Source organism: Juglans microcarpa x Juglans regia, chromosome 2S, assembly GCF_004785595.1.
Source record: "Juglans microcarpa x Juglans regia isolate MS1-56 chromosome 2S, Jm3101_v1.0, whole genome shotgun sequence".
Classification (NCBI taxonomy): Eukaryota; Viridiplantae; Streptophyta; class Magnoliopsida; order Fagales; family Juglandaceae; genus Juglans; species Juglans microcarpa x Juglans regia.
The window spans coordinates 6,860,478-6,886,415 of record NC_054597.1 but is presented as its reverse complement, the minus strand read 5'-3'; the positions used below and the strand labels follow the sequence as shown (position 1 = coordinate 6,886,415).

At 34.6% G+C, this 25,938-nt stretch overlaps 2 protein-coding genes across 4 annotated transcripts; one reads left to right on the top strand and one right to left on the bottom strand.

The window, feature by feature from the left end:
* Window positions 1-1,719: 1,719 nt before the first annotated feature.
* Window positions 1,720-17,790, top strand: LOC121253222 (protein CHROMATIN REMODELING 24). 3 transcript variants are annotated; one of them, XM_041153199.1, is made up of 23 exons: window positions 1,720-1,944; window positions 2,062-2,115; window positions 2,213-2,305; window positions 2,443-3,518; window positions 3,607-3,737; window positions 3,859-3,913; window positions 4,255-4,380; window positions 5,400-5,507; window positions 5,646-5,701; window positions 5,775-5,865; window positions 7,327-7,464; window positions 7,565-7,642; window positions 9,255-9,464; window positions 9,549-9,620; window positions 11,198-11,278; window positions 11,354-11,472; window positions 12,595-12,706; window positions 13,058-13,126; window positions 13,233-13,327; window positions 15,082-15,210; window positions 16,433-16,498; window positions 16,612-16,747; window positions 17,600-17,790. In XM_041153199.1, the coding sequence occupies exons 1-23, from the start codon at window positions 1,848-1,850 to the stop codon at window positions 17,759-17,761; spliced, it is 3,354 nt and encodes a 1,117-aa protein (XP_041009133.1). In that variant the 5' UTR covers window positions 1,720-1,847; the 3' UTR covers window positions 17,762-17,790. The 3 variants fall into 3 exon arrangements, with proteins under 3 accessions (XP_041009133.1, XP_041009132.1, XP_041009131.1); XM_041153198.1 differs by having other exon boundaries at window positions 1,721-1,944; window positions 2,210-2,305; window positions 16,436-16,498; XM_041153197.1 differs by having other exon boundaries at window positions 1,721-1,944; window positions 2,210-2,305.
* A 2,680-nt stretch (window positions 17,791-20,470) lies between these two features.
* On the bottom strand, window positions 20,471-24,251 carry LOC121252596 (probable receptor-like serine/threonine-protein kinase At5g57670). The gene is made up of 10 exons (XM_041152317.1): window positions 23,852-24,251; window positions 23,662-23,744; window positions 23,216-23,465; window positions 22,447-23,034; window positions 22,106-22,354; window positions 21,795-21,958; window positions 21,633-21,709; window positions 21,414-21,561; window positions 21,101-21,250; window positions 20,471-20,997 (listed from the first exon to the last, which is right to left on the bottom strand). The coding sequence occupies exons 1-10, from the start codon at window positions 24,027-24,029 to the stop codon at window positions 20,785-20,787; spliced, it is 2,100 nt and encodes a 699-aa protein (XP_041008251.1). The 5' UTR covers window positions 24,030-24,251; the 3' UTR covers window positions 20,471-20,784.
* Between the last annotated feature and the right edge of the window lie 1,687 nt (window positions 24,252-25,938).

Below are 25,938 nucleotides of genomic sequence, written 5' to 3'. Positions count from 1 at the left end.
CTGGGATATTGCTTTGAATCAATCAATCAGGATGATGGGTGTAGGGATCATTCTACGTGACAATAAATTAAAGAGATCATCGAAGTTATGGCCTCAGGACAGAGTGCAAATATATTTTATGCAAATCTAGTAGTGGCAGAAGCTTGGGATATTTATGCTGCAGTAGACTTTGCCTTAGAGCTTTGTTTCTACAAAGTAATTTTTAAAGGAGATGCACAACAGGTGGTTGATGGTAATCATAAAAAAGAAGAGAATGATTGCAGATTTTATCTTATAGATGACTGTAAAATGCTCTTAACAAGAATGCAAGCCAGGAAAGTGTGGTTCATGTCAAGAGAATAGCAAACCAAGTGGCTTATTGACTAGCAAAAAGTGCTCTAAAGATGTATTTGGGTGTTGAGATTATCTGAGTTAATACATGAATAATATTATTTTATAGATCGAGAGTGTTTGAATGTATAAGTTATGAAGTAGGTCGAGATATGTTTAATTTTGTATAAGAAGTTGAATTAAAAGTAGCGAGTCCCATCATTAATTGGTTTGAGATAGGTTAAGATGAACATCCAAACATAGCCTAAAGCCCCGTATGGTTACATATATGTGATGAAATAAAATAAAAGTTAAATAAAATATTGTTAAAATATAACTTTTTAATATTATTTTTATTTTTAGATTTGAAAAAATTGAATTTTTTATTTTATTTTATATGAGAGTTTAAAAAAATTGTAATAATTAGATGAGATGAGCAAAAATGATTTGTGAAAACAAAAAATTTGACTGCAGATTTCGTTCTTCTAGAATCCGTTCCTGTACATATTCATTCCATGATTGTAATTCAGTTTGATCAATGAAGTTGATTCACAGTCTTTATTTAATAAAAAAAAAAAAGAGAAGAGAAGAGAATAGAATGCCACGTCATTTATGTAATTCATTTGTTTGTTTCTTTAAGCTGGGAATAAAAAACATGCCAAAAACAAATCCTACTATATATTGTTTCTCCGTTTCTGTCCATAAAACAACAAAATTTGATATTAGTAGTCTTCATTAAAAACCTTTTTTCTTTTTTTTTTTTCCCGAGTAACTCTTTTTTTTGTAAAAAAAATTATCTTCTTTCATTTGTTTCTTAAATTATTTGGGTAAAGTTAATTTGGACTTTTACAAGAAAAAAGTGCATCATAATTTCTGATAGTTTAGAAAATTAATAATTTGTAAACGATTATAAGGTTCGAGATGAGATTAGATATTTTTAGAGAAAAATTGTAAAATATTATTTTTTTAATATTATTATTATTTTGAGATTTAAAAAAATTAAATTATTTATTATATTTTATATAAAAATTTAAAAAACTAATAATAATAAAATGAGATGATATTAAATTATTTTTGTGTCTAAACAGATCTAAATATTAAATAGTATTGTAGATTGAATATTTTTATTTATTTTTAAATAAATAAATATATTTCATTAGAAAAGATGATATAAAAAAATGGATGAGATTTCCCACAAACATTCCAGAACAATAACAAGAGTGTTGTTTGAACTTGAACGGTTATTTGTTTTCTTAAAAAACAGAACAAATAAAACACATATAATACCCATAAAAAAAAAAAAAAAAAAAAAAAAAAAAAAAAAAAAAAAAAAAAAAAACCTCTCTCCTCGTCTCCGAGCAATCCAAAATTGAATGTCCGACACAGAGCGGGAAACAATCGAAAGTCCCAAAGGGAGCTTTGATTGGAGAAGTCCTTGAGAAAAAATGGGAAACCCAGCGTTCTCTTTTTTCCTCTCTATATAACACTTTAATGAGCTCTGATTCGAGACACAGAAAAAGAAGAGAGCCATTTCTTTGATGGCGGATAAGAAGAGCAAGAAGATGCCACTGAGCCTCAACGACCGTCATTATCGCCTCCTTCAAGACTTCTCCGCTCCTCCTAAACCATCCTCCCGTACCGCCTCATTTCCACCTCTCTCTATCTCTCTCTCAATCTCTCTCTTTTTTTTTCCTTGAAAGTTAATATTTGGTTGTTAGGTTTGAACTAATTTTTTACTGTCGTATCTCACAGACGATGATGATATTCCCCAATTCTCAGGGATCACCGATTTCGATTCTCCTCTTGGTACTATTCTATATCTCTGTCTCTCTCTCAATAACTTATTTTGTTTTCCTTCAAAAAATTTCAATTGTTAACATTCTGCACTTATGTATCCCAGAAGAAAGAGAAGCGAAGCCCTTGAAGGTCCACGACAACAGCCACGACGATGAGAGTATTCCCCAATTTTCTGGGATCACTGATTATTTTCCTCTCGGTATTCCCCTCCCCTCTCTCTCTGTCTATCAATCTTGCAAGCCATCTATATGCCTAAATGTACGTATGTATTTGTGAAACTATTTTTTTTTTTTTGTCTGAATTGTATGATAAATTTCTTTTTGGATGAGTTTCCAGAGAAAGAAAAGCTCACTAAGGTTAAGATCGAAGGTAGGCGGCGTTTGTGTAAAGTTTCAACTGCAGATGGCAATGGCAGTGGTAATGAAGTGGCGATTGATGAGCCAAGATTTAACGATTTCACTGATTTTGATTCGCCGCCACTCAAAGTTGTGGGCGATGGTGTCGGTGAAAATAGGGGTGGAAATGAGATTAGGGATATCCTCAACGATTTGAGCGCTAAGTTTGATTTTCTGTCCATTGAGAAGAATCAGTTTCCAAAGAGGTTTGAACCAGTTGGGGATGGTTTAAATATAATGAAAGAGAAAGAAATGAGTGCAGAGAAGAAACTTGATTTGCCCGAATATGCAAGTGCAGGGTCTTCTTTTTCACTTGCATCTGACACATCCGACTCCTCGTCGGATGTAATTAAGGGTGCTGGAGATGAGATTAAGAATGTTGCAATAGAGCATGAGGAGCAAAGTCATTTTGGAAATGTTACCAATTGTGATAACGTACATGGAGTGAAGAAAAATTATGAAAAGCCATATAGATATGAACCTGGAAGTGTGGGTAGGGAATTAATGTCCAGGGGGCATCCTTTTGTAACTGAAATTGAAGAGAAGGGGCTTAAAAATATGGATGGTAGTTTTGAGGATGGGGTACATGGGATGAAGAAACATGGTGGAGTAATGAAAGATGATCCTCAACCTCGAAGAATTGATAAGAAGTTAGTGCATGTGCAACAATCGTTTGTGTCTAAAGTTGAAGAAAATGGCGATGAAGAGGATGATTGTGTTGTTTTGAGTGGTCACAAAATGGTTAATGTGGTGAAGGGGCATGGGGAGAAGTTCAAGGATGAGTCTGATGATTCAGATGGTGTTGATGTGTTGGGAGATTGTACAGATGATTATGGCTTGGAGAAGGACGGTTCTATTAAATTGAGTGGTCCAAAATCTACATACAAGTTGCCTAGTAAGATTGCCAAAATGTTGTATCCGCATCAGCGTGATGGGTTAAGGTGGCTATGGTCTCTGCATTGTCAGGGTAAGGGTGGAATCTTAGGGGATGACATGGGTCTGGGGAAGACAATGCAGGTAATGAAATTGGATATGTTTTACCTGGTTTTTCTTTTTATTCTCTTATTTTATCCAAAATTTGATGGTGGTTTGTTTTTGTTTGCAGATTTGTGGCTTCTTAGCTGGATTATTTCAATCACGTTTGATTAAGAGGGCAATGGTTGTGGCCCCCAAAACGCTGATCCCCCATTGGATCAAAGAATTATCAGCTGTGGGTCTCTCTCAGAAAATAAGAGAGTAAGGCTGCTTGTCTTTTATCATTTCAACATTTCCTTGTATTCTTTCATATGATGAAACCATTTATTTATTTTTGATAATGGTAAAAGTATTGCAATCATCAACTTTTTCTTCTGTGTAGGTACTACGGGACTTGTCCAAAAGCTCGACAGTATGAGCTCCAGTATATACTTCAGGTATTAGATGTACTTTTAACACCTATAATGTCTGCTTTGGAATATAAGACATTCACTGGCAAAATAGATGCTAAGCATGCAACTCTTATTGTGCTTCAGATTGAACTTGAAACTTGGAGGTTGGATTAATTCACGTAATTCAGGAGTATGCTAATTGATTCACATAGCCTTCCTAAGTCAGATTTAAAATAAATACTTAACTAGGAAATTCAAGATCTGTCACACCTTCCACAAAATGTTTACTCTGTGCCATGGGATTCTGGTGCTCTCCTATTGATTTGCTAATTGATGGTTAACTTGATAAGATTCTAAACTTTCTTGCATTTGTTGTCTTCTTGCAGGATGGAGGTGTTCTTCTCACAACTTATGATATTGTACGGAACAACTCAAAATCTTTGAGGGGGGACTACTATGATGACGAGGGAGGTGAAGATAGTGTTACTTGGGATTATATGTTACTTGATGAGGTATTTAGTTACTTCTAGCTGTTTCCAACTATAGGATATTATTGTTTTCCCATGATTTCTATTTGTAGGGACTGTAAATTTGTTAGAATGCATGATCAATGTGCTCTTAGGCATTTTATTTTATACCCCCTCCCTCCTCTCTACTTTATCTGTACTTATTTATTATCTGTACTGATATATATATATATATATATATATATAACTGCATGTACATGTTTATATGTTTCTAACTAGTATCTTTTATAGAAAAATATCAGTACAGATAATTATAAAAAAAACTCTTATTAATTATAAAAAAAAAATCTTTTATAGAAAAATATGCATATGTGGCTATTTAAATTTCTTTAACCCAACGTGAAAACCTTTTATGAGTACCTTGAGTCGCAGTATGCTATAAGTGATTGCAGGGAGAGATTTGAATTGGCTGTGTGGATTTTAGAGGAACTTGGTAGAAATAACTAATAAGTTAATTTGCTCCAGAGGTCTTCAAGTCTATTAAGAATTATACATTTGGAAATTTGAGAAAATTTTTATTGCTTTATTTTGCATGTTTTGAGTGAGGCCAAGCAGGGACTTATTCTTTTGGTGTCTTTCAAATGAGAGGAATGACTGTTTGTTTCAAAGATAGAGAACGCGCATTGGGAGGGATTAGAGAATTTTTCTTCCATACGTTATTACTTTGGGCATCGGCTATTGTATTGGATGGGATCTGTTTTCATGATTTCTATGTTGCCTTTTCTAGTTCTTAAGTTGTAATTAGGTGTTTTCTCTTGAATACTCCCTGTATACTTGGGCTATGCCAAATTATGGGGTTTAATAAATTTCTTTTTACCTATCAAAATTTTTTCTCACTGTGCAGACCGATCCTGTTCTGCTCCATTGCCAATCCTATAATTACTTTTTATACTCATAACTTTATGCCTTCCTAACTTCTCATTTTACCATTGCATTTGTACAAGAGTTGCTTCCATTTGACCTGTGGACATTGCTTTATCTGATTAACCTATTTACAAGTCCAGGGACATCTTGTAAAGAATCCTAGTACACAGAGAGCTAAAAGTTTGCTTGAGATACCAAGTGCTCATCGTATTATTATCAGCGGCACACCACTACAAAATAATCTGAAGGTATCTTGTAAGCCATTCATAGTGTAATATTTTGGTTTCTTTCTGTAAATATAATCCATTATCTCAATGTTATTATAGGACATTTCCATCAAATTTAGATGTGATCTTATCTAGTTATTTTTATTTTTGTTGAAATAGGAACTGTGGGCGTTATTCAACTTTTGTTGTCCTGAACTACTGGGTGACAAGCAATGGTAATAACCTCTTGTTACAATCTTTGTTGATAAATTTGTGCTTCTTGTGGCATGAAATATTGGAGTTTCTCAGGTTCAAGGAAAAATATGAGCATGCAATTCTACGTGGAAATGAAAAAAAGGCTTCTGATAGGGAAAAGCGTATTGGTTCAGCAGTTGCAAAGGTAATGATATGTTCAGTGGTTATAACATTCTCTGTGCTTCTTGGGCCATTGCTTCTGGTAGACAGGGTTATGGAGGTCTTAAGTTCAACATTCTTTTGAATATCCAAAAAAAGAAAAAAAAAAAAAAAAACCTATAAAATTGTTCTCTTCGTGTTCACTTGAATGGATTTTTACCGCATTATGATAGACACCATATCGGTTTGGATATCTTTGTCTATTGTTCTTTTGGTCCCCTCTATCCAGTGAAATTGGACTCTACTGATGTTTAAAAAATCATGCATGTGAACGGTTCCTAGTTTTCATGTAACAGTAAAATAAAATAGCTGTGGCTGATACTAATTACTGATTAATATGATGCTATGAAATAATGTTACCAGAAATGGAAATTCTTGTGATCTCTTCCCCAAAATTTCCTTCCTGGGAACCTTCGAAACATTTAGTAAGGAAGAATCATTCTTATGTGTTATAGCTCCAGACGTACCTTTTCCCAAAAGCAAATAAAGAAAAAAAGGGTTCCTAAACCAAAAATAAAATAAAAAAGGACGGGTGCAGAGCTCTCAATGGAAGCTGTTCTAACTTCTAACGAAAGCGGGTTGACTTTGTTGCATCATTAAAGCAAGTTTTTCTATCAAACTTACAGGTAGGATGAAGGAGAACACACTGACATTAGAAGCAATGAGTGACTTTGTTTATACTTCTACTGTTTCTGTTTTTTTTCCTGACAAGTAAGAAGGTTTTTATTAATAAGTGCAGTGGCACAACCCAAGGACACATGTAGTATACATGAAAGACACTACTGTGGTTTCTATAAGGTCATCCTATAAGAACCAACCGGATTTTTGTTTTATTGCTTTTGGATTTCTCTTATTATAACAATGTTGACTATACATTTTGCATTAGCCTATTGATGAACTGTGAAGTTATACCTAGAAAATTCCTAGACTTATATAATAGTTTGACAAAGGTTTTAAGTCTCTACTGCCTGTAGCAACAGGTATGAACTTCAGAATTAAGTATTTGCAGTTTCTTGAAATTTTCATTTGTGAAACTTGGTAAAATGGCCATATTCTATCTGTATATGAAAGTTGAGAAGTTTTACACCTTGAAATTTACTTAGTTTTTGATTTAACATATGAGTCATGTTGAGGTTTCCTGTGAGGTCTTGAAGTAATGCATTACAGTATAGCCAAGAATGGCTAGTGATGGGATCACATATTGGAAGCTATTTTATGTATCGATTTGAAAAGAAAGGGAAAAAAATGTATCAATGTCATTTCCTGTCTTTGATAGTTGTGGTATACTTTATATTCTAAGCGCCCTATGCATACGCACCTTGTTTCTCATAAGCTCTTGTATTTGTATCTTCTTTTTAATTGCTTTCTCACCGGTAACCATTTACTTTGTTTCTTAAATGTGTGACTAGGGCAATGATAGGCTGTTGATGCTTTTTTTTTTTAACAGGACCTAAGAGAACGTATTCAACCTTATTTTTTGCGTCGCTTGAAGAGCGAGGTATTTAGTGAAGATAATGCCAAAACAACCACCAAACTTTCTAAGAAGAATGAGGTTATCGTGTGGCTAAGATTAACCAGTTGCCAGGTCTGATCCTCATTTTTTCAGTCTACAGTTCAGTTCATCTCCCATTGTGGTTTCACTTAAGTTGTTAAGCTGACTCATTGTTTTCACTTATATGGTGTAGAGACAACTTTATGAAGCCTTTTTGAAGAGTGAGCTGGTTCTTTCAGCTTTTGATGGCTCGCCACTGGCTGCACTTACGGTACTTTTTACGATCCTTTTGCTCCTGCTGTTTTCTTTTTGTTGAGTAATTAGATTTTTTTATATCTGGTGATGATCCATTTTTCTCTAGCTCTGTTGAAAATGTGGGATTATTCAAAGTCTGAAACTACAGTTTATTGTTCTGTCTTTGCTTTGAGATGAATGTTGATCTCTTAGTCGTCAATATGTATGATTAAAATAAAAAATTACCTTAGTTACAATTCATTACTAAGTGGCAGTAACACGAATTTGGAAACAATTCCGAATGTGCTCCTTAAAATGCACTGAGTGAGGTTTCAATGACGCATAAAAGACCCGGAACTTATCTTGGTATGTATTTTGGTTTTTTTTACTGCACGAAAAGAGTATCTGATCTCTTTGTATAATGACATGAGTTAGCTTCTTCCATGCTTGCATTGAGTCTCTTCTGTTTTTGTTTTTGATATTTGGGGGATGGGGAGGTGGGGTTGGGCGTGTTATATTTTGCTAGCTTTGATAATCATGACTGATTCTCAAGGGTTCAGACTATTCCTGAGTTTTACATCTCGCATTATTGTACAAAACAATGAAGTATTGGATGCTGAATTCTATCTCCTTTACGTTCTTGACAGCCGATTATACTGTAGAACAAAAATGAAAAAGGTGCAGGATAATCGAGTGAAAATAGAAACAATAATCTTTTTTGGAATTAACTTTTTAGGTAGCTATGATTTGATTTTGATGCATTAGCTCGTCATGTGACTTCCTTCTTGATGTTGGAAAATTCCGACTATGCTGGGGCACAATAGCTTCAATGATTGAATACATTGGATCATAGCACTGATAAAATGCAGTCAGGATCACTGAAATAAAAATTTAGGCCTTGACCCCATAGTGGCAATGGATTTTGAGACTGATCAAACTGGGTTCAGGACCATGAAACTTTCTAGTTGGAAGATAAGTGAAAAAAATTCTTAAATTCTTGTGTTCATAAAAATGTCTTATTTTGATGCACATACGCTAATGGACTATTTTGGCTTCAGCCTTTTAATTTCATTTAATTTTGTTTCCATGGATTACATTTTCAATATCAGCATCACTGATTGTTGTAAGTCATGCAACATCAGAGTTGGGTCAACTTATCCAGATATCAAAACTGTTACAGATGACTAAATTTAATTTGGCAGCAAGTCGCTTTCCACTGAAAGTGCCCTTATTTCCTCTTCTTTTTCAATCCCATTTTTTAAGATCACCACATCTTGTTCAAGAGGAAAAAATCTCGTCAAGTTTTTTGGCAGAAAGACTCACTTTGTCAAAATAAGTATTCTCAGCATCCAGGACCCAAATGCTGTATTTAATATTTCATGTGTAAGACCTATATAAATGTTGCCAAAGGTTTGGAAGACTAGGGTCAGTAGGCATTATTATGAATTTCCTATTTTTCAATGTCTTCTTGTTCAAGCCTTGCATCTTTTTTTTCTACTCTATGCCCTTACCTCTTGAGTTGATGTACAGATGCGGAATTAGTGCCTGTCCAAGCTATCCTGCCCTTTAACACCACCAAATTAGAAAATTGATGTTTAGGTTGTTATTTTTTTGACAAGATAATAATCAAATATATTCATTTGAAACAGATTCTGAAAAAAATATGTGATCATCCACTTCTCTTGACAAAGAGAGCTGCTGAAGATGTACTGGAAGGGATGGAGTCGATCTTAAAACCAGAGGATGTCAACATGGCTGAGAAGTTGGCCATGCACATTGCTGATGTTGCTGAGACCAAGGACTTGGAAGAGAACCATGATAATGTCTCGTGCAAAATAGTCTTTATATTGTCTTTATTGGTGAGGGATGCTGCACATTAATAGTTAATGCGCTGTACGTTTAAGTCGATCGCTCAATATAAATTATTCAATTCTTTATCACAGGATAACTTGATACCCGAGGGGCATAGTGTTCTTATCTTTTCTCAAACTCGTAAGATGCTTAATCTTATTCAGGTTAGTCTTAACTCTGATTTCCTTTTAAAATAAGTCTGAAATGCTCAATACTGTTTTGTTTATATGTTCATATGTTTATTACTGTATTATTTTAGTGAAAATGTATATTCTTGATGCATTAACCTGAATTGTTATGTGAATACTGAATACTGTTGTCCTTATTATTATATCAAGTTTCTTAAAGACGGGGCATTTTTATACAGAAGGTAAAAACCAAAGCCCACTTACTTGGAGTGGATGACAATGGTGGGTGTGTAGGTGTGAATCATGCAATGGAATAAAATAAAAAACCTCAGTTGTAAAGACTCCCACCTTACTTTTACTTAAAAGTTCTTGAAAAGCAATATTTGAAATTACATGTTTTGGTGTGAAATTCCTCTTCTCCATGTTTTCTATCTCTATGATTTATTTCATCAATTTGGAGGCACAAATCTGCATTCATACACAATATAATTGTATAATCTTGAAATTGCAATGTATGCTAGGTTTTACCCTGCTTGCATCGCTAGATATATGTTAATTACCATGTGTTGGATATTTACTTCAATCTGAGCCAGAGAGAATATATCTTGAGCTACACACAGAGCAAGAGAAAAAAGGAAATAAAAAATTATCTGTCGGTTTTGATCATCACATGCCTTTTGATTAATTCAATAGCCTATTATTTCTGTCAGTTTAGATTGACTCAATATTCTCTGTTGTGTGCGTGTGTGTCTTTGTGTGTATTTATGTCAATCTGTACATGGTTATTATGGTTATTTGGCAAAACATGTTTTGACACTGGAGACAACTCTGAAGGTATCTTGTTAAGGTGTCGTAGTTTGGCTAAGATTCCAATCCTCATAATTTATCCTTAGATTTGATATCAAACTTTAAGGTCTATGCTCTCAAATATCCCAATTGGGAAGTTCGATTAACACTTTTTAAGATACATTGATATCCCTGGTTGTATACTAGTCATAGAATGAAAGATTTCTATTTGAATATCATAAATATCATATGTGACTTATCAAAAAAAAATATCATACGTGTATTTCTACTACATTATGCTTGGGACAAATAATATTATAACTACATCTTGATTGAGTAGAACTTAGAATGGTCCTTTAAAGTTTGTAATACACTGATTTAATGTTGTAAATGTCTTCCATGGAAATCCATATCTGACTATCAGCCGGGATGCATGTTTTCACAATGTTGAAATATTATTGATCGAGTGTTTAGAGACTTTGTTCTTGTTCATTTAAATGAGAATTTTCAATTGCCTTTTTCCCCATCGAACATTATGAAAATATGATGATTCAGCATATTTGGATTTGGGCAAACTTTGGTGTTCCTTTTAGCAATGGATAAAATTTAGGGAAGAACATGAAATGATGAGTTAAGGTTGTAAGAGTTAATGTTTGTACAATGTCTGCTTGTTTTCCCCTCTTCAATTTGCAATGAACAACTTGTTCTTGAGCTACCATTTGTTCCATTTGGTTTTTCTGATGCTTGCATGTTCTCTTTTTGACTTGGAAGTCACTGTTATATGAGGCTTTTGCGTTGGTTAACTTATTGGTGACCTGTTTTCATAGGAGTCAATAATATCCAAAGGGTACAAATTTCTACGCATTGATGGTACCACAAAAGCTGGTGACAGACTAAAAATTGTTAATGTAAGTTCTGTATCTCCTTGGTAAGAATTATTCATTTAAAATTATCTCACGATTTTCTTCTTCATCTATTATTAGGATTTTCAAGAAGGTGTAGGGGCTCCCATATTTCTCTTGACATCTCAAGTTGGTGGTCTAGGCCTTACGCTAACCAGAGCAGACCGCGTGATTGTAGTTGATCCTGCTTGGAATCCCAGGTGATGCTCTTTAAAGCTGGGTTTTCTTTTCCAAGATTGGACTATGACAAACAAATCACTTTTATACTGCACACAATAAAAACTTGTAGAATTTAACAAATCCTTGAGATAATTTCCTCTTGTGGTAAATGTCATGCGGGCTACTTTTTTTTTTTCCTTTTCTTATTCTTATTTTTGCCACACTATTCCATTTTTAAATAATCAAGAAAATGAACAAATAGTTATCCCATGTGCAGACATACATGACTCTGTTACTGCTTTCTTTTGTTTGATATTTGAATAATGCAGTATCATTGTGCACCTGTAAATGCAATTTTTCTAGATGATTCTTGCTATGCATCTTATTTCATTGCTTATCATGTTACCTTGCAATTCAATGCACTCTTAGCATGTGCTGGCAGATATGTTTTGTTCCTATGGATTTAATCTAATCTGAAGTCTCTAATCTTGATCTTGTGTATGGTTGGTAATTGCAAAAAGGAGTGCAGCGAAGAACACCCGCGGGGGGGGGGGGGGGGGGGGGGGGGGGGGGGGGGGGGGGGGGGGGGGGGGCGCGGCGGGGAGGGAGGGGTGGTGTTAGGTGGAGGTAGTATCTGTGGAAACAGAGGTCAAGGCAGTCGTTGAGGATCAATTATGTAGTTGTTGGGGTAGTGCAGGAAGGTTTGTAATTCTGAGAGCTAAGAACTTCAAGGAACATTTTTCTGGAGTGGTTATTTGTATCCTGCAGAGGATATTCCAGCAAGAGTGCTGTAATATTATGAATATGCTTTCTGCCATTTGTTTCTTTATTTTGTCTTGCATTTCTGGATATTTTTTTGTCTGTTTCACTTATTTATCCTGCTCAAGTTATGGAATTGGACACTCTTTTGTTGTCTCTTTCACTTCACTAAGCAGGTTTTTTACCTGAAATATTCAATTCCTCTGTTGCCTGTAGTAACGTATAAATTATATGGTTTTGTAATTATCCATATTTTGCTTATCTTTCTTGCTCTAGTTTTTAAAGGTCTTGAATTACTGTTTTTGCTAAGTTTTGAGCTTCCCAGGGAAGCTAATGGACTCACCTGTGGATCAAGGTTTGTTAACCTGCAGATAACTTTCTGTTTTTGTTTTTCTTTTTTGCAGTACGGATAACCAAAGTGTTGACCGTGCATATCGAATAGGGCAAAAGAAGGATGTCATTGTATACAGATTAATGACCTGTGGAACTGTTGAGGAAAAGATATATAGAAAGCAGGTGAAATGTATTTCCCCTATATATTCTATATGACCTGTATGGAGGCAATATATGATAATGATGCACCATTGGTACTTCTTGTTTGCTGGAGGGTTCAATACATTGCTGCAGATAGGGAAAGATTGTGCTGCCTGGGAATTTCTCGAACTCATATGAAGCTGCTTAAAGGAAATAGTTATGATAATTTAGGTCTGAATATGTCTTGAAAAAACTTCCATGATTCACAGTAACTGCAATAATTTGACATGAGATCTGCTTAGTATCATTTCTTTTCATTGGTTGGAAGTATACTTTTTAGAATGGTATGAATTAAATGCAATTCCATATTTGACTGCTTGATGTATTGTTTAGATCTTCAAAGGAGGATTGTTTAAAACTGCAACTGAGCACAAAGAACAAATTCGGTACTTTAGCCAGCAGGTATGCACTTCGAAAGAAAATTACTATCGCTTTACTAGAAAGATTAAAGATCCTTACCAACATAAGATTTGATGCTTTATACTAAACTTATGACCATTATTCATAGGACCTTCGAGAGCTGTTCAGTATCCCAGCTCAGGGGTTTGATGTCTCTGTTACCCAGCAGCAGTTACATGAAGAGCATGATTGCCAACATATAATGTATGGACTACTGAATCTGCGGGCATTAAAATTATTTATAGTAAACTGCTTTTTATTATGGCTATTTTATTAATGATGCATGTCTTTATGTGCATGGGTATGCTTTTATTAGCGTTTTAGGTTTGTGATAAATCTGAAAACGTCATGTTTCTATCAAGCCCCATAAAATTAAAATCTTATGTTTCTTTAGATGCTAGGGAACTTGTAATCTTGGTTTAATGTTGAAGAGCAAGCATGTTTGGTTAATGAAGATTTTGTATTTTTTGAAAACTTTTTCAATTTTAATCCAAACATCTTTTAAACACCAAATAAAAATTTTTCCTCAGAAACATTTTTTGATAAGTAAATTTATTCAAAGTGCAAGGGCCCAATCCAAGTACACTGGAGGTCCATAAAAGGGACACCGAACTCCTCTCAAAAACATTTTACATTTAATCATTTGCTGAAGTTTCCAGTTAAAAAAAACATAAAAATAAAAACAATTTTCATAAAGACCCAAATTGTACCTACACACTTTTAAAAACCCCAATACAAACACATCTAAGAAAAGTTTTATTTAGAGAACTTTCCGTTGTACTTACCCACCTGCACAAAACGCAATATGAAACACATCTCAATTTTTTTGCAGGAATGCTCAAAAAATAGAGAAATTTTCTCTTACCCAACAAACTGTTTGAGTTTCACTTCAGTCAGCCTGGTTGAGTTTACTTGTTGTTGAGGATCCTAAACACTGTAGACTCTATTGATCTAGAAAGTGTTTGCAATAGGGGAATGCTAACAAGTCTGTCAATTTCTTCAATAAGTTCTATTAAGAATTTTCCCTTCCAATGCTCTCTCATAGATGCAGATGGATGTGGGGGTACTGCTGAAACTTTGAAGTTAATGTTCCTGTGTTTGTTTTTGTTACATCCTTCTACTCAAAAATTTACATGTCCTGATTCCCAATACAATTTCCTTGAGGAACTAGCAAGTCGGATAACAATTTTAGTATTTGTTGTTGGTTTCACCCGTAATATTGTTTTTATAACAAGTTATATTTCCTGATATTACTATGCTTTTTGGTGCAAACCAAATTGATTGAAGTTTTCAGCATTGTCTCATTTCATTTTAGGTAAACAACACACTTTACTTTTTGACAGTTTCAATTATAAGAACAAGAGTCATAAAGTATATATTTCCTATTTGAACATATACCCAAATTTCAGTTGTCCCTTGAAAATTTTGCGTCAAGTTAGTTCCCATATTTTTCAAAAAGTTTCAGTGATATCTACAGAATTGACTGAATGGTATGTTTCCAATGATGGGTACAATATCAAAGTTAAGTAACCATAGCACAGGCATTCCTTTCAGATTTTGATGAGTTTCTAGGGATCCAATTACATGTGAAATTTGTACAATGTGTGTGCATGCTCAAATGATGGTGACTGAAAAAACCAATGGTGGAAAGATAAGGCTTAGGGTGATTGGAATTCTGGGGCCTAAAAGGTTGAAGCAAACATTGTGAAGATGGTACCTATGCATAAGTGGGAGACTTTAAAGAGAGACTGAAACCTCCATGAAGTTATAAATAATTGTCTTTCTTGACACCTTTTATTTGATAAGACTTAGGAAGGCAACACAAAACCATACCATGGTTGTTCACATACATTAACTGTGAAAATTCTGTGGTTGTTGGGCTTGATTATTTGTATAATCATCATGAGATCAACTTTGGATATATGTTAACTGGGTAAATATTCTCATGTTTGTTGAAGGGATGCCTATTTGAAAGCCCACATTGGGTTTTTGGAAACTCAAGGTATCGCAGGAGTTAGTCACCACAGTTTGCTCTACTCCAAGACAGCACCTGTTCAAGTTATACAGGAAGATGAGGAAGTGATTAGGTGATTCCCTTTTGGTTTCTGTCACCTTCTAGTTGATTGCCTGCTTTCTTTTTTTAATTCTTATTGCTTAGTTTTTCGGTGACTTCCTTTGGACCATTACAAGACAAAGATGAAGATAATTACTATAAAGACCTATAAAAAAAAATTACTATAAAGATTTACTGCTGTAAAGTTTTTCTGTTATCATTTGGATGCCTATATTGCATGGTCATACGATGACGTGCTAAAAGAATCATAGTTGGGTTTTGCAAGTCAAATTAGTAATTAGAGAAAGGAGGAAGAATAAAAGGGAGAAGGAAAAAGTAAAAGAGAGGGAATGATAGCCAGAAAGGAGGAAACAAAAATTAAGTTCTGCTCTTACATCATATATAATTTATATTATTTTGAATCAAAATTATATGAGTACACCAGCATTATAGAAAAATACCAATAAAACTCAACAGTTCCCCCAAAATTTGGCAATGATATCACGCAAGTCCAGTTGTTTTAAGGTTGTATAGGAGTCTCTGCTTGCCATTGTCTTTGACAAAACATGTGTGCAAGTTCTCTCATCTTCACATACGTTGTACAAATTAGCCTCTACAAAGTTTCTAATCAAATACTTGCCAACCATAATATGCTTGGTGCTATCTCGTTGGACTTGGTTACAAGGAACATTGATCATCACTTTGAAAAATCTCATGCGATCTTTGGAGTTATAATGAACCATTTTTAGTTGTCTTCAACCCCAATAATTCTCTTATTATTAGCTCTGAACTCAGCCTTAGTGCTTGATCTAGCAGCAATTGAGTTCTCTTTATTACGTCATTATCATTATATTTCCTTTACGTATTCCACTCACCAGTGATTGTAACTGGCAAGCAGTAATTCTTTGTCAGGAGAAGACTTCAGGCAACAAACAATTTGATAAATTGCTTACGTTATGGTTCTCTTCCTTTTTAAATGTTAAACCATCAACATTTTCAGATCCTTAATGCAGTGTTACAGTTATCTAGATTTCAGATCTTTTGCATTCCCTTTTTTGTTCCCCTATATAGATTTTCTGGGTGGTCTGCATGTGTAATCAAAAGCAGGTCTGTCAGGTTGCTTCCAGAGGAAATAAGAGAGATTAAAAATTGTGAAAGAGTTATTGCAAGAGAAATTGTTTTATTGAAGTGTATGGAGGACTGTCTATTCTGATTTGCTTTCGTTCTGACGTATTTTTATTCTACTTTCGGTACAGCAGAAAAGGGCCTACATTTGTGGGATCTTCACGATCAAGTTCTTCACATGAACACATTGTTGATGGGTATGGTCTCTAAAAATCATTAACAATCTATCATGTAATTCACATTGAATTTCGTCTTTTATCTTCTGAATATATTTGTGCCAGTGATCAAAATTTTCCTTTCCTTTTGGCAGGGCTGCGGAGTATGCTTTCAACCCAAAGGATGTAAACTTGAATAAGAAGAGTTCTTCCCCTAACATCGTGGGTGAACCAACAGGACTTCAAATTAAAGACAAAATTAATCGTCTATCTCAAATTCTTGCAAATAAGGTATCTCTTCTCTTTCTGGCTTAGGAAATCATTATGATTTTGTGAAGCCACACACAAGATTTAGAACATCTTTGGCCTCATTTGGTGGGGATGTTTTCGAGTTTACTTCAGCTTATAAGAAACAGAATCTGACACATATAGCCTTTTCGGAAACCAGATGGTGCTTCAGCTTGTCACCATTTTTTTAAGCAGCTTCATATTTTTTTAATCATTATTGGGTACCTAAGTAGTCCAACATAGTTTTTAAAGGCAGCTGGAGCTTCTGGTATTTTGAAACTTTAGAAGCCTGCCAAACTAACCTAATTGGTTGATAAATGCTTCAGTCAGAGGTAATTCTGCTTCCAGGGAAGCTTGAAGCTTGCAAGCTGTTCATGTAAAGAGGGTTAGTTTAGGATTACTAACAATGCTAAATATTTGGAGTTATCTCGTCCTTTCACTCTTAAGTTTTTATTCATGGCCCTAGAATACTAACCTTTATTATTTTTACATTTAAAAGTTAAATTTTTGCAAAACTCTTAGGTCAATGATTTGGAATTAAGGTTGAACTGGCCAAACTTACTACTGAGCTGAATACAGATACAAGCTCCCTCTAAGTAACAATTGAGAACTACTTATAAGGGAAAAAGAGGTAACACGGCCGAGAACTTAACTGACAAATCTTGACCATAGCTATCCAACAAACATTGTGGGCCTTTTGAATTTAGTTAGGGGTCATATTAAACTATAAAAGGTTGTCTTTTTTGAATGATACGATATATTCTTGATTAGAAGTAATTTGCTCAGATTTTTCTTTTATGTTTTCCTTTTACTGTTGGGTCAACAACTATTTGGTTATTCTCTTTTGTTTTTTAGGCCATGGTTGACAGGTTACCAGATAAGGGAGAAAAGTTACGGAAGCAGATTGCTGAACTAAAATCAGAGCTCTATAAAATTAGTGAAGCAGAAAGAACTGAAAACAAAGTTATCGATTTGGATGATTTAAGTGGGGAATTTCAAGCAGTTTTGAATGTATAGATCATAATTAAATGGAAACTTCTGAAAGGAAGTAGTCGTATGGTATTTTGTGGGATCGAGTGAGATCAAAGCTTATGTTTTGTATGCGGAATACTTGCACAATGAAGAGGTCACTATCCATTGACCATATGTGCACATGATTTACAGCCTCCAAGTGTTGAATTGAATGCTGTTAAAGAGTTTTTTTTTTTTTTTTTTGGCTTCAATATGAGAAATGATAGTTGTAGTTGTGAGTGTGCAAGCGTCGCGCAATCACTTCAAAAAATTGAATATATATGGTGCCCATACAGAAAAAAAAATTTAATAGTAGATCTCACTCTTTTTCAAAACAATTGTACGACACTTGCGCACTTCACGACTGCATACAATATTACTCCTTCAATATTGCAATGTGTTTGTCATGACCTTGTGAATGACAACTATTTGTATAGTTTTGATCATACCACAAATGTTGTTTGATATGAAACTGATGAATTGTTTAAATTTGACTCTACCAATTGATTCTTGAGTAGGGATGAGATTGGGTCGATTCGGACTGGAGGAACCAATTGGATCAGCCATTTTTGGACTGAATTGGATTGAATTGGTTCGGTCCCCAGGTTTTTTATCTCGGACCGGACTGAATGAAAATTAAAAAAAATATAAATATATTTTATTATTTATATTTTATTTATATAATTAATTATTAATATATCACAATATTCCATAAGTATTATAATCTTTAATGTATAACTATAATATATAGTACTAGTATATATTAACATATTATAAGAGTTATAGTATAAATTATAGTACATGTATAAATTTATAATAGTATTAGTATATTTAACTTAATATGTTAGTTAAATCACTATAACTACATAGAGTATTATTTAAGATAGTATTAGTAGTGTATTACCAATTTATCACTAACATATAGTATATTAGTAATACTACTAGTATAGTTATTAGTATAGTATTGGTACTAAGTCTATAACTATATATATATATATATATATATTTAGATCAATGTATTATTATATTCTTTAATGTATAACTATAATATATAATAATGGTATATATTAATAATTGTACAATTTATTATGTAATTTTCATTTAATAAGTCACTTAATAATTTTAATTTAGTATTTTAAATAATTTTTTTTATTAATCGATTTAATAAAAAAAGAAGGTTGGACCGAACAGACCGACTAGACTGGACCGTTCCAAATGGGACTGGTCCTTAAGCTGTTCGATCTGGTCCAGGTTGGGAAAACTCTAGACCGAATAAGTCCGGTTCGGTCCGAAAAACCCCTCGGGACTGGACCAGACTGGACTGAACTCACCCCTACTCGTGAGGCCATCTTTGTAAAACATTCGTAGACTTTTTGGTCTTCTGTTGAACACGAGGTTGATAGAACTAAAAGTCAGGTTCCATTTGGATGTTGAGTTAAGTTGAGTTCTTTATGAATAATAGTGAGTTGAGATGGTAGAGTTAGTTTAGTAGGGTCCACCTAAGATGAGTTCAGATGTATGAAAAGTTGAAAAAAGGTTGAGTTTTGTGTGTAAAAATGTGTTGAGTTGAAAAAAGTTATAAGTTCCACGTGTAAAGAAGTTTTGAGTTGAAATAAATTTAGTAATTTAAAAGTTGGATGTTTGGATGTAAGACTCAATTTAAAATTAGATTGAACTCAATTCAAGTTCCAAACGGGCCATTATTTCATTCTTCTACTTTTCTAAGACATTAGAGCCCATAGTTGTTGACGAGATACACAGTAATCCTCTCATTGGAATATGTCAAGCTACAGTTAAAGATGATCTATATATAAATATGTATGTTTTTACGTATGGTTAACTTAACTTGCAGTTATTGGATACATCATATCCCAAACTCCAAGTATTTGTCGAAGAACTGAATTTGTAGTTAAAACTTAAAGAATGATTGATACTGAGTCCCACACCTTTACTTTGTGCGTAAAATCCTGATGGGAAAATACGAGATAAGGTAATAAATTGGTTGTTTCGCAAAATCAGGACCATTTATGACGGATTATCATGTCAACATGGCCGGCCACCTTTGAGTATTTGGCCTTCAACCCCCAAAACACTATTCGTAGGGAAAGAATCCTAAAAGGAGATTATTAGGTGAGGTGGAAAAGCATACGCAATGAATAAAGAGTTCCTGAGTATCCACTTTGGTGGAGGAACATCAATGAAAAAGAAACATCCAAAAAGTAATCCGTGAAGAAACAGTAAACACATGGATATAATAGACAAAACAGAAAAGCCTGCAGTGCCTTGCTGCGGAAAGCCTTATCTTCCTTGTCTATAAGTGTGTTGAATTCGAAATAGAAAAACAGCAGTCAGATGCAATGAGAAGTTCATATTAAAAAACCTCAAGGAAATTCTGACAGAAAAGCCCATGTTTTGCACTAAATTAATACTTTCCGTTTCATTTAATGAGATCCTATTATGGGAAGAGCGTGACTGTTAATGTTCATCTAATGTTCACCATCTTTTTTTTTTTTTTTTTTTTTTTTGAGGAGGGGAGTTTCGAACTCCAAATTTCTCTTTTAGAGACTGAAGTTTATGTCAACCAAGCCAGGCCTTTGGCTAATGTTCATCTTTTTTTTTTGAGAGGAGGGAGAGGGAAATTTCGAACTCTAGATCTCTCTTTTAAAAGTTGAGAGTTATGTCAATCAGGCCAAGCCTTTGCTAATTCTTACCATCTTAAACGAAGACAATGACTATTATCACGCGCATGTTATTTTAACAGAATAGCGGATACTCCATCCAATTAGACAGACCCAAAAGTTTCAATACAAAAGCAACCTAAGAAACAAAGACTGGGACATAACTGCAAAGTCCAGATGGGGGGCAAACAGCCTCCTCCTCTACCAAGACCCAGTCTTACTGAACTAAATATTGGATATGCATAACACTACAGCATATACAAAGGGGTAAAAAGAAAACAAAAAGGACAATGCTGCTTGCATGGTTGCATTCCTCTGCTGATAAGCTTAGTCAAAGCTTGACGACTGCCCCTATCTCGCTTGCAGATAGTCATCTAATGAAACGCTCTGCTCACTGCTACCAATAGAAAGCAACTCATCCTCTATGTCTAGCAATGCAACATTAAGATGGGATTGGAAGTTAGTAGAAAATGCTTCCCCGTCTAAGGCATCAACTTCTGAAGTACAAAGTTGCTGCCTTGCCAGCCTCATCACTTCCTCATCACCCTGAAGAAGCTTCAAAACCTGTGGTGAAGAAAAAACATTGATGATTAAATAGAAAGATTCAGAGCATTTAAATATGAAAATACTGGTAGGAATGGGAAATTGCAGTCTTGAAAAAACTTACAAGGCTTATCTGAGGCCGTAATCTAGGCTCGCGTCTAATGCAAAGGGTTGCAGCCAATGCCATCCTCTCAATCTGATCATGGTCATAGTCGCTTCCCAAGCTTGGATCTAGCAATTGGGAAACTTTCCCACTGTCCAAAATCGGCTTTGCCTGGATTCCACATCATTTAACATGAATTAAGAGGTAATTTTAGAACTAAAGGGCAAAGTAAAATTTTACATAAGCTTGTTTAAAAAATAGACCTCTAAATGCAAATTACAATTAACGGCATATACTCTATAAAACGAAGTTTTTCAATTAGGGAAGAACTTACCCACATTACAAGGCTCTCCTGGCCCCTTGGATGTGTACTGTCAATAGGCTTTCTACCCGAAAGAAGCTCAAGAAGTACGACGCCAAATGCATAAACATCAATTTTGTCACTCACTTTTCCATGCATGAAATATTCTGGAGCTAAGTAACTGCCACAAAAGTGAGTGTTGGCAGTATATATAAAATAAGAGAAACAGGAACTGGAGAATAGATTACACACCCAAAGGTTCCTGCAACGTCAGTGCAAGCAATATTGCACGTAGCCAAAGACCAACTAGCAAGTCCAAAATCTGAGAGCTGAGGAGGCACGATGAAAGAAAATGAGCCGAGAAAGATTCATATAATGTCCCCGAAAGATTGTCAGGTACAGACTTAAAAGTACCTGTGCCTCAAAATCCACAGAAAGAAGGATGTTTGAGGATTTCACGTCCCTGTGGATCACAGGTTCCACACAGCCGTTGTGTAAAAAGTCCAATGCCTCGGCAACACCCATAGCCACATTGTATCTCTCTTGCCAACCAAACGCTTTTCCACCCTTCTTGTTACCTTAATCAGAGAGCATGTGTTAAAAAGGATAGTGCGTGTGTGTTTATATATATATATATATATATATATATGAATGTATGTATGTATAGGGAGAATAGCACAATAATTTCTCTTGTTCCAAGCAGATGAACTCAACGAATGGTTTACCATAGAGATTTTCTTCTAGGCTTCCTCTTGAAAGAAAATCATAGACCAATAGCAAATTATTGTCCTCAAAACAGAACCCAAAAAGAGAGATTATGTTCTTATGATGTAAAGTCGTGATGATCTCAATTTCTTGAACGAACTCTTTTAGCACATCTTGAGATGGCTTCAACATTTTAACTGCCAACTCCTTGCCATCAGAAAGACACCCTTTGTAAACATGACTACTACCACCCTTACCAACCATATTCTCTGAAAATAAAAAATCAGACTTTATCAGAGAAACTCAACAATTTGACGGAAACTTGAAACCACATCAATAAAAAAAAGGAAAGCATACTAACCGGGAATGAAATTAGAGGTTGCCCACAAGAGTTCCTGGTAGGTAAACAACCTGCAGCTGGATGAGTATTTCTCATGCAAACCAAGTAATTCGTTAGGAAGACAACCGAAGCCATTGAAAGGGGAAAGAGGAGGACACACAGCAGCAGATCTGAATGGCACGATCGCCCCAGTCTCTTCATCAAGCGAGGAACAATAATCATCATCCTGATCAGAATTACTCCTCCTCTGATCAGGATACACCACAGCTGAAGAATGACAGCTTGGTAATCTCAACAACCAACGAAGAACAGAAGTCCTTTTCACAGATTTCTCCACATAATGCCGCTTGGGTAGAAACACCCGTCGAAGAGTTGACCACCTGGATTTCAACTCCGTTGAGTCTTGAATCACAACGTAACCAGAATCTATATTGGCCTCAGATGATCTATATGGTACCAAAGCCAACGAATTGTCCTCGTCACCATCTCCAGATAACTCTTGCGTAGATTGGGTTCCACAATTCTCCGGCAATCCGGCATCAGGTGCACAACTTGAGCAAACCGAGCTGGATTTTTCCAAACAGTGACCACCAACGAAATTCGCTCGTTCTGCAACCATCATTCGAATCATTTAGTTCATCTGCATTTCTCTAGTTCTTCGTAAATTACTACTTCGACAGGAAGAAAACTAAACTAAACATAGGAAGCAATTCCTTTGGAATAACTTGAAACGGAAAGTACAAGAACATTAGTCTTGGCTCAAAATACATGTAAATTTGTAAATTACGACCTCGCGGTTTATTGGAATTGGTAGAAGTTGCCACTCTCTGGAACAAAACTTTGCCATTGTCAACGGCGAAAACGGAGAAATATTTGGACAATTTTCTGGCACAGTACTTAGCAACGGAGGCCGATGACCGGAATGTGCGATGTGTTTTAGAAGTTCCCAGAACCACCGTAGCCTCACCGCACGATTGCGCTTCCTTGACAAGCACTTTCCGGACCTTTGAGCCTCTACAGACCTTCAACTTCAGATCAACCTGCGCATTCGACGCAATTAAGCATTGTCAACTCCACTAAATAAAAATCCAAGATTCAAATAATATGAAAAAAAGGTATCTATTTGTTTACAGAGAAGACCTATTGTCCTGCGTTCTCTCGGCAACCAAACACGGATTGGAAAGAGTGGACACAAAATGAGTATAAAAATTTAGCAGTGTGAGAGCGGAATGGGACCTGCTTTAAGTTGCAGAAGCCTTGATATACAGAGAGCACAGAATCAAACGTCTTCACGAGCGAGACAAGTGACGACGTGCCTTCTACAACCGAAACAACCATCATAAGAAAAACCCCACAAATTAAAATCCAATCCAATCAAACCCAAGAAAAATCGCAGAGAGAGACAGATAGAGAGAGGGAGAGTTACCGGTTAGAGTATTTAGGACGTGAAGGGCAATGACGTGGTCACCGGGATGGGCCACCTTGACCAGAGCCCACGTCAGCAATTCACGGCTTGGAGCGTCCAACTTCACCCCAACCAGGACCGTGCGGCCACCGTCGGCATCTTCTGACTCACTGGAGGGAAGGTCTCCGGTGAAGCTCATCTGCTACCAGCCAGAAGAACGTCGTCGTCTTTACTCTCTCTCTCTCTCCCTCTCTCTCTCTCTCTCTCAGTCTCTCCCTCTGTGTCCGGTGTGATATTAGGTGTGCGTAGGAGAGACGATATGTGGTTGGCTGAGGTTCCCGGTAAAATAGAGCATCTTTGCGTTGGGAACCTGAAGTGAGGAAAAAGTGGTATCCCTGACCAATGCGAATACGAACATGAACAAGAAACTGTCTGTCCCTTGGGGAAAGAATGATCCGGTGTTGCCCCTCTTATTTTCTTTGAGTGAAACTGGCATTTTTCTCACACATTCTCTTTACATTACCATTTTAATTATCCTGTTTTAAATATTAGATATTTTATAATAAAATTATCAAATTATGAGTAATGATATATACATAATACATTACACAATAATATAATAAAATAATAATATTTTTATAAAATAATGTTATTTTTATAAATATTTTACAAAAATACTTCTCATTTAAAATATAGTTGTGCAAAGTGTTGCGAAAAATATTATGTAAATCATTTTCCATTTAATTATTACACTTATCTCCCTCAATAACTATAAAGAAAGAGAAATTTATTAAGATCAATCATTCCATCCTTTAAAAAAAGTACTGAAGTTACAGAAATTTCATAAAAATAAATCTATAAATTAACATGACTTCATATTATATATTAGATCTATTTTATAATAAAAATAGTTTTATAATCTAATGTGCCACATTAAACCACATTAGTTTATAAATTTATTTTTATGAGATCTCTTTGTGGTTAAAATATTTCTCAGAAAAAAAAAAAAAAGATTTTAATCCTTAAAAATTTCATTAGAATAATTTATTTTTGGAGACCATATTTTATCAAAGATGGTTTTAGGGCCTATGTCTTGAGACACACTAGCGATGACCTTAGGAAACACATAGTTTTGACTTATGATACACAGTAGAATAATAAATAAGAATGAGTCATTTAACTTCTATGTATAATTATGTCTTCTTTTGTTAATATATATTAAATAATTTATAATATGAAAAGATCGGAATCCTTTGAATTTTTGTTTTTCTCTATAACATTTTGTCTTTTTCTATATCTCTAATTTATTATAATTAATAATCAAAAGAAGATTAGGTGCAAAGCATTTTATAATTTAAGTCATGAATGCAATTAAAAAACAAAATAATATTAAAATACCCCATTGATTGGCTTGACTATTTTTCATATCTTCACTCTCCTCACAGTCCCACAATGGGACCAACCTTCAATTCCTCCCAAAATTAATAAACATATATAGTTAGATCATGTACTAAAGTATGATGTCATATGTTAATATTATAAGCAGCACAATGAAAATTAAGGTCCAAATGAAGATATTTTACAAGCTAAAATACATATTTTTAACTCCAAATATAAATTAACATAGGACATCATAATTTATAATATGATTACAAAAAATAAAGTTGTCACCTTTTATTCTCAAACTACAACTCATTTTATAATTTCTTCCCTTCTTTTAAGACTCGATCTTTAAAATCATGCCTCCTCAATTAATTCTTTTTATACAGCTAACCTTTGAAATTCAATGAAAATAAATTATAGAGAAAATATATTTACAGTAGTGGAGTGTCTAAGTGCTGCACTCGGGACCCATATAAAAAAAAATTAATAGTAAACCCCACTCTTTTTCAAAGCGGTTACACGACAGTTTCATACTTTACGATTGTATGTAGTATTATTCTAAATTATAATTTAGATTAGGATGAAAATGACAACTATTTAGTTTATTGATCATGTTACGAAAGGGGCAACAAATAGGAAGGTAAAAGTATGATTTTATAGATATTATATAATTGAATTACGCTAGTATGCCTTCTCATTTTGATTGTTTATATATTTAATTTTTT